Below are 11,548 nucleotides of genomic sequence, written 5' to 3' on the forward strand. Positions count from 1 at the left end.
TCCTTGCATGGAAAGAGTCATCAGAAAAAAGAATTGCATTCATCTCTTTGGCCATATTGAGAAAGGTGGCAAGATTCTTAGGCAGAAATATTGCTGGTAGTAACTCAAAGTTTCTAGAATATGGATTTCTTAACCTAAGGGACCCAAGACTCACAAGATAGACTTTGGGGAGCTCGGAACTTGGATGTGAAAAATATATATTTTTATTTTCACTAACTTCTAACTGAAATTTATCATTTTCTTCAATTATATTGAATTTTTTAAATGTATTCTAAGAATACATTTCTAAGAAGATGTCCATGGGCTTTACTAAGAAAGGATTAAGAACTTTCCTAGAATCATAGACCTATATACACACTTAAGAACCCCAGAGCCTTGAGATATCTAGAAAAATCACTGGGAGCAGTCCCCTACCTTCTAGTAAATGAAGTTCTAAATTTTCTAGCACAAGACACTACCACCCTTTTTTTGCTTTAGGCACCTACTCCAGGTTTTTATTCTTCCCAGACTAAATAGATTCTTCCCTATATCTAGCTATCATCTCTCTAAACTCATATATCAATGAAGTCCCTGTTAAGTGAAAGGCATTATATTTGAAACTAGTTACAGAAATGAAATAAGACATAGAATCTGTTATTAAAGATTTTGCAGTCCAATAAAGGAAAAGTTAACAATCTGGCTAGCTTCTTGATAGATTGGCATCCCCAGGATGTGGATAGGCAGTAGATATTATTCAAGGAAGGTTTCCTGGAGTGACAACTGATAGTTTTAAAGGAAGGAAATTCTGTCAATACAGATCACAAAAATGTTCATCATAGTTTGGAAGACAAAAACCTCCTTTTTTTTCCTGACAAAGACTTTTCTATTCATTTTTGCTTCACTTATTTAGACTCCCTCCAGTATCCAGAGAAGAAGCAAATGTAATGCACAGATATGAACAGCTGAAGCTTTGGGGAAAAGGAACATGCCCTTCATCTCCAGTCCAGTACCTATCTGATGTTCTGGCCACAGATTTGTGTGTGTGTGTTCCCTTCACTCTCAAGCAGATATTAATAAGGTATCTTTTGCTATGATTCCTGTCCCCAGTACCCTGAACAGCTCCCATCTGCAGATCTCTGAATTCATCCTAATGGGGTTCCCAGGCATCCACAGATGGCAGCACTGGCTTTCTCTCCCCCTGGTACTGCTCTACCTCTTAGCCCTCACTGCCAATCTCCTCATCCTGATGACTATATGGCATGATCTGACTTTGCACAAACCCATGTACAAGTTCTTGGGCATTCTTGCTGTAGTGGATGTAGGTCTGGCAACCACCATCATGCCCAAGATCTTGGCCATCTTCTGGTTCAATGCCAAGACCATCAGCCTTCCTGAGTGTTTTACTCAGATATATGCTATTCACTGGTTTATGAGCATGGAATCAGGCATTTTCCTCTGCATGGCTTTTGACAGGTATATGGCCATTTGCCATCCTCTTTACTATCCTTCTCTCGTCACAGATACCTTTATTTTCAAAGCTGCAATATCTATGATAATCAGAAATGGCCTGTTAGTCATGCCAGTGCCCGTGCTGGCTGCCATGCGACATTATTGCTCCAGAAATGAGATTGAACATTGCTTGTGCTCTAACTTGGGGGTTATCAGCCTGGCATGTGATGACATCACAGTAAACAGATTTTACCAGCTGGCCGTGGCTTGGGTGGTGATTGGAACTGATATGGCTCTGGTTTTTTCCTCCTATATCTTGATCCTACGCTCTGTGCTAAGGCTGAAATCTGCTGAAGCCATTTCAAAAGCCCTTAGTACATGCAGCTCCCACCTCATCCTCATCCTTTTCTTCTATACAGCTATCGTTGTGCTGTCTGTCACACACCTGGTAGGAAAGAAGTTTCCCCTAATCTCTGTGCTCCTCAATGTACTGCATAACGTCATCCCTCCAGCCCTCAACCCTATGGTGTATGCTCTCAGAACTCAGGATCTTAGGTTGGGTTTCCAGAAGGTACTTGGACAACATGGTGAAATGTCCAGAAAGTAACTTTGTGAACCTCCTAAACTGAAGCCTGGGCAAGAGGAAGTTCATTTGCACAGGTCAGAGTCCTTAGTTCTAAATAGTAAATTATTCTTTTCAAGGCATATATGTAGATACAGTGGTAATGTTTGGGGGTGTAATAGACCAAGGGTTCAAAGATTTGTTTATCTTTTCTTCCGAACCTACCATTTATTTAGCTAATGATTAGGGATGATTGATAAAACTAGCATTCCAAATAATATCCTTAGGAATACTGTTTATGGAAGGAATCAGGAGCCCTGTAAATACTGTTTTATTATTGTTAACAATCTTTGTCAAAGTCAAATTTCAAATATTTGCAAAGGAAAGTTCAACCTGGGTTTTCCACTCCAAGCAGTTAAGCATCTTTGTAGAATTTTATAATTAATTAATAGATTAACCAACAAGCATTCATTAAGTGCCTACTATGTGGCAGGCTCTATGCTGTACACTGAAAATATGAAGACAAAAATAAAACAGTCCCTGCCATCAAGGGTTTATATTCTAGAGGAAGAATCAACATATTTTTTCTTTAGTGTATAGACTACTAAGGTGTTTTCAACTCTTAAATTCTGTGATTCTGTGTACACTTCTAAATATATATAAAATATGTTAAGCAAATAACAGGTAAATTCAAAATAACTGCAGAATGGAAGGCACTAACAGCAGAGGGGATCAGAAAAAATGCACTGAACTCTGGAGGAAGAGAGCAAAAATATTGATGTCAAAATGTAGTACATTTCTCAGAAAGAAATTCCTTGTCAATCTGTGCAAAAAATTTCATTACCAAGATGGGAAATGGAATGATCTTATATGGAGGGGCATAAAATAAAGTACTTTGAGTGGAAGAAGTCTGAAAAGGTAGGCCAGAAATAGCTTGGGAAAGGTCTTAAATGCCAAGCAGAGAAGTTTGGCCACCCACAACATCTTTTTTTTTAATGTTAATCTCTTAGTAGCAAACATTTGTTAAATGCCTACTATATATGTCAAGTACTATATTAAGTTCTGGGGGTATAATAAAAACAAAAAAGCAGTCCCTGCTTTCAAAGAGGACACAGTCTAATTTTGGAGACAAGAAAACAGCTAAGGACAAATAAGATAAAAAATTATGAAAAATCAATAAAGAAAAATCATTAGAATTAAAGGGGATTGGGAAAAGTTTCTTGGAGAAGGAAATATTTGAATTGGAACTTGAGAAGAGCGAGGGAGGGCAAGCTTAAGTTGTGAAAACTTTGGGAAATTGCATGGTAAAATGGAAAAAAGCAGTAACCCTGAAGTCAGTAGTCTTAAGTTTGAACATCATCTCTGATATTTACTATGTGGATGAACATGAAAAAGTCATTGAATTTCTCTAAGCCTTACTGGACTACCTAGTTCACAAGATTGCTGTGCAGAAAGTGTTTTGTAAATCTCAAAGTCATATATAAACTTAAGTTGATATTATTAAGGAAAATTGAAATCATTGCTATTTGTGATGAATAATTCAATAAACCAAATGTTTTCTGATCTGGTTCAGCTATGTTGTTCTCTATGATGAAATTAAATGATTCAATCAATCATATGTCATCTGCAAAGCACTTCCCTGATCTTAGGTTCTTGATCCATGGTATCTTGTCCCCAATACTTTATGCTTCCATAACTCAAATTCTGTTGGAAGACTTGAAGGGTAGAAAGGAAGAAATATAATACCTTGGAATCCTTGAAAGTTGTCAATTCCCTGTCTAGATGAAAATTGAAAGGTTTCATAATGAGGAGGTGATGATATGGGTATCACACAGGAAATAGATATAACAAGGTTTGTCACATTAATGAAAAATATATTTGTTGTAAGAAAAAAAACATTAAAATCTGCCCCCCAAAATACAAAATACCAAAAGAAATCTATCAAAACAAAAACACAATAAAGGGAAGCACTCTGTGGTTTTTTGAACCAACATCAAACAAATATTTTGCTCAAAATTACCCTCTGTCTGCACAGAGAACTCATAGGTTATCAGTAAACTAGATACTTCTTTAGAGGTAAAATCTATGTGGCATTCTGGTAATCTTCAATTCTGAAGTCCTGAGAGTTAATTCAATTTTATGTAGCTTCATTTTTTGCCAAGCATCTCTTCTTGTTCTTTGGCTACTTGTGTCTGTTGGAAATGAGGGGAATATGTGTCCTGCATACGTAGAGCTGCTGTTCACATAGAATGGAAGTGAATCACAGCAAATGCACTGTGATATACCCCATTAAAATGTGCTATGATATACACATCTCAAGTCAGTTTTTGTTTATTTGGTATAAAAACAGGAAGAGGGGAAGAAATGGAAATGGAGAGGCAAGTGATAAAATCTTTGAATATTAGGGAGAATGACTTCAGGTGTTATTATTCAATCATTTTTGTCTGCTCGACTCTTAGGACCCATTTGGGCTTTTGGTGGCAAACATAATGGAGTGGTTTTTCATTTCCTTCGCCAGCTCATTTTATAGATGAGAAAAATGAAGCAAACAGGGTTAAGTGACTTACCCAGGGTCATACAGCTACTAAGTCTGAGGTTGGATTTAAAAATCAATCTTCCTGAATCCATGCCCATCATTCTTTCCATTGTGCCTTCTAACTGCCCCAAGACTTTAGGTTTAGGAGCAGATAAATCATCATGTCATAGGATAGTATATTGATTTTGCAATGGATATTATCAAAATCCTTGACTATAAGAAAGGACATAATACGCTTTCCAAAGGAGTTATGGCAGCCAAGTTGAAATCAACTGGATGGGATAGAAATATTCAGCTTGTTTTGATACAGAAGCTAAAGTGGAGCTGTGCCTTTAAAGGAGAGTGTTATGTTCTCCTTGCCTTAGAAATTTCTCAGATAAAATATGGTCATGACATGAAAATGAAGCAAATACTCAGTGAGCTCCAATGAACTCAACTTAGGCACATGGTTTTTAAATGAGAATGGAGTGGGTAAAGAGAGATTGGAACTCTTACCAATTGAACAGCCAGTGGAATATAGTTTCTGCCAGTGCTACCTTCACCTACTCAGGCTAAAAGAACAGCCTGAAGTGCATAAGGACAAATGTCAGTGATGAACTTTTGATTTGGGAGGACTGATACAGGAATATCTCTTCTCCTCTCCCTCCTAGAACTGAAAAGCGTGCATAAAATTCAAAGCCTATCTGTTCTTTAAAGTTTGCTTACATTACATTTCTGTTCAATTAATATTAAATGATGGTTAAAAAGTTTGGTCTTTATGTTAAGAAGAATTGCACATGTGTAACCTGTAGAGGACTGAAACTCTGAAAAGGTGTACTTAAATCAGACAGCAGAGCACTTAAGGCTACTTACCTATTCGATGTGAGATAATGGTTCTATATACATATATTTAGATGAGATGGTTATGTGATGGCTCTCCTCACCATTCGTACTTGCTGAATGTGTGATGGTGAGGTAATCATAAGCAAGAATTGGAGGGCTGGGGGAGAGAGGTCAGAGTCACTTGGCTGCAGGATAAGGAGAGAGGATGGAGACTCCAGACTCCAGAATCCAGGATACATATTTGGCAAGCTGTGTGGCAGCTTGCCTGCCTGCTTCACTCCCCCCTCTCCCCCAAAGATCAAAGACTTTAAATGATTTGGATTCTGACTGATCTTGAGGCCCTCCAGAGAATTAGCCTGGATTTTATAGTAACCTATACTGGATTATTTGCTGTCTAGGGGAGGAGGGAGATGGCGGAAGGAGGGAGAAAAATTTGGAACACAAGATTTTGCAAGGGTGGATGTTGAAAACTATTTTTGCATGTATTCTGAAAAATAAAAAGTTACTGTTATTTTTTAAAAATCATAAAGTTTGGTAAAACAGAAATTTTTGATTTGCAAACCTTTCATTATTGGTAATACACTGTAAGAAAGGGGTAATGAATAATTTGCAATATGTTACTGGAGGAATGGGAGGTGAGGAGAAGAAAGAGACAGACACCGAGATAGAAACAGACAGAGACAAAAAGAAGATAGATTTTCTGTCAAAAGTAGCTGGAATTATTCCTGGCCAAGGACTTCAGTACTAGATGAAAGGAAATTTTAGTGATTTCTATTTCTAAATTCCCAAAATGGGAAGGGAGCAGTAAAAGCAAAAGTCCAGTTTCCCTTGGAAACTGGAAAAATATGAGTTCAGCAGTAAGTTCTGTCTGGGGAATGGTTGGGAGAGTTTCTACAACAGACCTTTCTCATTATTCTATAGTTCAAAGAGATAGCCTTCTTTATTCTATGCAACAGTGGAAAGAGAATTAGAGTAGCAGGAAAAGACCAGGAGAAACACAGAGGAAAAAACCCTGATTTGACCTCTCTATCAGCAGCCCAGCAGGATCTTTTCACCTTACACAACTAAGACACAAATATAATAGAAAGAATATATGTTTAAGAACCACAAGACTGTCTAGAGGCAATATGGATTATTGCATGGTGTACTAGATTTGATTACAAGAAGACCTGGTTTTGCATCCTACCTCAGACATTTTAACTGTGTGACCCTAGGTAAATAAATAATTTAATCTATATAGAGCTCAGTTTTTTCATCTGAATGTATGACCTGTATATTCACAGGAGTTGTCTAAATACAAGGTAAAGTTTATGGCTTACATGAATAGATATGATCTGAGACCTAGTCTGCTTCCATAGAAAAGAGCCTGGGACAGTTTCTATGTCACCATAACTATAACTAATAGGACAAAGAGCAGAAGGCCCCAGAAGGGTTCTTTTTCCAGTGTTCAAGAGTGTTATGTATCAGGTTAGAATTTCAACTATATATCTGCCTCAAATATCTTTAGTTTAGGCATACAAGCCTGTCTACAAGAAAGGCCATTTTCCTGATTTTTCTTAAGAGATATCCCTTACTCTACTCTCACCAGCTTTGCTCCTTGCCCCAAAATCTGGCTACACAAAAGACCATCCTAAATTTTAAAAATAACAGGTAACTTGCTTTATCCAGAAAGCAAGCTGAAATTAAAGAAGTTCTACATATTAGGATTGCTTTTAAAATCCTCAGGATTGAATGAATTCTTTATCTGGAAATGAAATAATATCTCAGATCAAACTAAGAGGGAGAGCCTAATCTTGCCCAAGTAGTATAAGACTGGTAGGACAGATTATATTCTATCTGTCTCTAGGGAATAAAGCTGGAAATAAATCAGGAGTTGTTTGAGGAAGTTTTTTCCCCCATGTCTACAGTTCTCTCTCTACATGTATTTCCTGAAAGATATCTGGAACCATGTGCTTCTCTCCCAAGAAGCTCTGGAAACCACTCAGTCACTTACAAAGAAAAAGATCAGATGATGGTTGTAAGAAGTTTGGAATAGTAAAGAAAATTCTTATCAGGTGGGTCAGGCATCTCACTAAAACAAAAAACAAAACTATATATTGTCTTGATTATAAGGTACACTTCTTTGTAATCTTTCCGGTATCACAGCTGCTCAGTATCCTGCATCCACTCATGTGTCCTATCTCCCATTATTCTCTTAACTTATTCCTTCCTTCTCCTCACATGATATCCCCAATACACTTGACCAATTCATTCCTAAAAGACTTTTATCCCAGAATTTCACCTCTTTTATAACTAGTAGAGCATGAGAACAAGACAGTGAAATGTGTGGCTGGCAAAGGTTAGAATTGCAGTAGTCTGTGGGAACAGAGTAGATTCCCTTTGGGCAAATAAGACATTTTCCAAGGTACAATTACATAAGTAAAATTTTCCTGGCTATTAGGGCTATGTAAATACACAATTAAGAGTAACTTCAGGATATAGTAGTTTTCTGTTCATTGTAGATATTCAAGATCAGACTGGATGTCCATTTATGCCATTCTGCCCAAATGGACTTAGTGAACTTCAGTAGTCACATACAACTCTAAGATTCAGTGATTCTGGAGAAAGAAGAAGCTCTATTTCCAAGAAGAATGAACAGTATCACAAAATTTCAAAGTTTAAGAAAGCTTCAGCTGCCATCTAGTTCAATTCATACCTGAAAAAAAAAATTCTTTCTAAAGCATTCCCAACAAATAACCATGCAGTCTTTGCTTGAAGATCTCCAACATGAAAGAACCCATTCTTCCTTTTGATACCTCTAATTGTTAGAAAATTTTTCTAAAAGTCAATTTCAAATGGGACTCTTTGAAATTTCCATCTTTACGACTAGTTCTGACTTCAAAAGATAAGAGGAACAATTTAATCCATCTTAGCTCTTCAAAAATTTACAAATAGCTATCTATCATTTGCCCCAAGTGTCTTCACTTCTCTGGAATCAAGTTCCCCAAGTTCTTTCAACAACTCCCTATGAACTTGGAGTCCTTCCCCATTCTTTTGCTCTCTTTATCTGGGAACACTAAGCCTAGAAGATTTTTATCTGAATACACCTTCAGTAAAATATCAAATATATTAGAGGATTAAAAAATATATGTCTAGAAAGCAGGATACTTGATGCCGCAGGGCCTCTTAGTTTCACATGTCAAAAATCTCCCTTTGGTGTAGACCATGGCCTCCTGCTCTTATTTGGATTCTTTGCTTGAGTTTCATCAAAGATTTGTTTATATTGTTCAGTTATTTTCAGTCACATCCAACACTTCAGTCTTGTCCAACTCTTCACAATCCCATTTGGGATTTTCTTAACAAAGATACAGGGATGAGATGTCATTTCCTTTTCCAGCTCATTTTACGGATGAGTAAACTGAGGCAAACAGGGTTAAGTGATTTGCCCAGGGTCAAACAGCTAATAACTATATGAGGCCATATTTGAACTCAAGATATTAAGATTTCCTGACTCCAAACCCAGTACTCTTTCCACTGTGATACCTAGCTGCCCTCTCAAAGATTTATTTTGATGCAAGTTGTGCCTTCCACACCAATTTATCCCTAGTTGACCAGATTGTTCTCCATTGCCTACCTAGCTGCCCTTAATTGTGTTACTAATTTTATTTAATTCTATTTCCTTTGGAGTCATCAAAGTCCATCTTTGTTTTTCCTCACCTCAACTAAAAAACTCCTCCAATGGCCAATGGCAGGAACCATTTCTTTGTCATCCTTTCTGTACATCTCTGAACACAGAAATCAAATTTTTCTTGTGAAAACAAAGATAATAGTGAACTATACACAGTGGATACATGATAGTGTTAATTAATGTTATTTGGGATGATGGTGGTGCAATCTTTGTAGAGTAGAGACAGAGATAATGATTAGGGATATGAAATTTATAGGGATAAATCCTAAATCTGTCCAAAAGGGGCTATATTGTACTTAGTGACTCCTAAATCTTTATATGTAAAACATCTCCCTAGGACAAAAATTTGGATATCAATCCATTATTTCTTGGCTATTTCCCCAAATCTCTACTTCCTTCACAGAATCTTCTACAGAAGGAGATCACTCAGAGTTCAGCCAGACCATGAGCCTCCTACCCCTTGGCCATGACAGAGAACATGTGAGTCATACTGTCCCTAATCTGCTTGGTCTTTGCCCCATAAATGATAGGATTGAGCATGGGAGGGATAAGAACATAAAGATTGGCAAGAAGGATATGGACATGATGGGGGATGTTTTTACCAAAGCGGTGAGTCAAGAAAGTAAAAAATGATGGGATGAAGAAAAGCAGGATGACCCCAATGTGGGAGCCACAAGTGTTGAGTGCTTTGTGCCGAGCCTCCTGGGAGGGTAATCTGAAGACAGCATGAAGGATCATGGTGTAAGATATACCAATGAGTGCAACGTCAACTAATACTGATGCCATTGGGACCGAGAAACCATACCAGATATTAATGGTGATGTCGGCACAAGCCAGCCGAGCCACACCAATGTGCTCACAGTATGAGTGAGGGATGATATTGGTCTTGCAATATGGCAGCCTCTTCAGCAGGAAAATGATGGGAAATATAGTCCCAATACTCCTCCCCCAAATAGCCAGGGAAATTTTCCCAATCATTATAGGCGTTAAGATTGTTGTGTATCTTAAGGGAGTACAAATGGCCACATATCGGTCAAACGCCATGGCAAGCAGGATTCCAGATTCAGCCACAAAAGCAACATGGATGAAGAACATCTGGGTGATGCAGGCATCAAAAGCAATCTCCCCCGCGTGGAACCAGAAGATGGCCAGTGCCTTGGGCACAGTGGTTGTAGAAAGTAGTATGTCAGTGCCAGCCAGCATGGAAAGAAAGATGTACATGGGTTCGTGGAGACTACGCTCAGTGAGGACGACTAGGATGAGAGCACCATTACCCAACACTGCAGTCACATACATGAGGCAAAATGGAATAGAAAGCCAGATATGGTAGCTCTCAAGCCCTGGGATACCAAGCAGAATAAATACAGTGGGATGGAAGATTGTGAAATTATTTTCAATCATAGCTTGAAATTCCTTCTGCAAAGACTGAAAAACAATAAGAATAAGAAAATGAGACCAAGACTAAACAAAATTAGAATGGGGTATGGTTAAAAAAAAAATCAAGCCTTTTTATAACACTTGCATTTTAACAGCTATGATTATGTTGTATTCCCAATCTACCTTCTCTCGTTTTTCTTCTATGCTTTCATGTCCAGTATCTTTTCCTTCTCTTCCTTCTCCTCACCATTCAACTTTCTTGTGTGTGCTGTCTTCCCCCATTAGATTATAAGATCCTTAAGGGCTGCAACTATCTTACTTTTTTTTTGGATTTGCCTGTTCAATACTTAGTACAGGACATGGCATGTAAGAGGTTTTAAAAAAAAAAATTATTGGCTGATTATTAACTAAATAGATGGGAGACCATAGAGGTGGTAGCCCATAAAGATGGATGAATAAGATAATTAAGTCACATTGAGTCCATCATGTTACTATGAAAAGAATAATTGTAATCATAATCATAATGTGTCATACATAGAATACTTTTAAGATTTATAAAATTCTTTCTCATAATACTTCTCTGAGACAGTTGAGAAAATGAGGAAAGTGGAACTCAGTGGATAGAGCATTAATCCTGAAGTGAGGAGAATCTGAGTTCAAATCTGACCTCAAACACTTACTTCCTAGTTGTGTGACCCTGGCCAAGTCACTTAATCTCAATTGCCTTGAAAAAAAGAAAAAGAAAAGAAAAGAAAATGAGGAAACTAAGGCTTAAAGAGATTCAATGATTTACTTTAAGGCACACCACAAGGAAAAAACATGGTCAATACTCAAGCCATCTTTTGACTCTTAGAATCTGTCAATCCCAGGAAATGGGAGAAGGGAAAGTGTACCATGCAAGTTAAGATTTTATTTTTAAAAAAGGAAAAATTGATGAAACACAGGCATACCCCTAAAAGGATTATATCTAGAGAGTTAAAACAGCTTTATCTGTTCACTTGGAACCTGATTTGAGCATCTTATTATTTTTCTTTTTTGGTTCTCTTGCCTGATTTTGTGTTTAGTAAAAAAGTTATTGTTTAAAAACAACATAGGTACTATGGGTTTTTAATATTATAGGTGAAGTTAGACTAAATGTGTTGTTGAGTTTTATTGA

General features: G+C 37.3%; 2 protein-coding genes across 2 annotated transcripts; one reads left to right on the forward strand and one right to left on the reverse strand.

The window, feature by feature from the left end:
* The first annotated feature begins 1,069 nt into the window (after positions 1–1,069).
* On the forward strand, positions 1,070–2,035 carry LOC100915337 (olfactory receptor 688). Its single transcript, XM_003766921.2, has one exon. It carries the CDS (start codon positions 1,070–1,072, stop codon positions 2,033–2,035), a length of 966 nt encoding a protein of 321 aa, XP_003766969.2.
* Positions 2,036–9,468: 7,433 nt separating this feature from the next.
* LOC100916805 (olfactory receptor 52B2-like) lies at positions 9,469–10,416 on the reverse strand. The gene has a single exon (XM_003764875.2). The coding sequence runs from the start codon at positions 10,414–10,416 to the stop codon at positions 9,469–9,471; it is 948 nt and encodes a 315-aa protein (XP_003764923.2).
* Positions 10,417–11,548: the final 1,132 nt, after the last annotated feature.

The sequence above is a fragment of the Sarcophilus harrisii genome, chromosome 3 (assembly GCF_902635505.1).
Source record: "Sarcophilus harrisii chromosome 3, mSarHar1.11, whole genome shotgun sequence".
Lineage (NCBI taxonomy): Eukaryota > Metazoa > Chordata > Mammalia > Dasyuromorphia > Dasyuridae > Sarcophilus > Sarcophilus harrisii.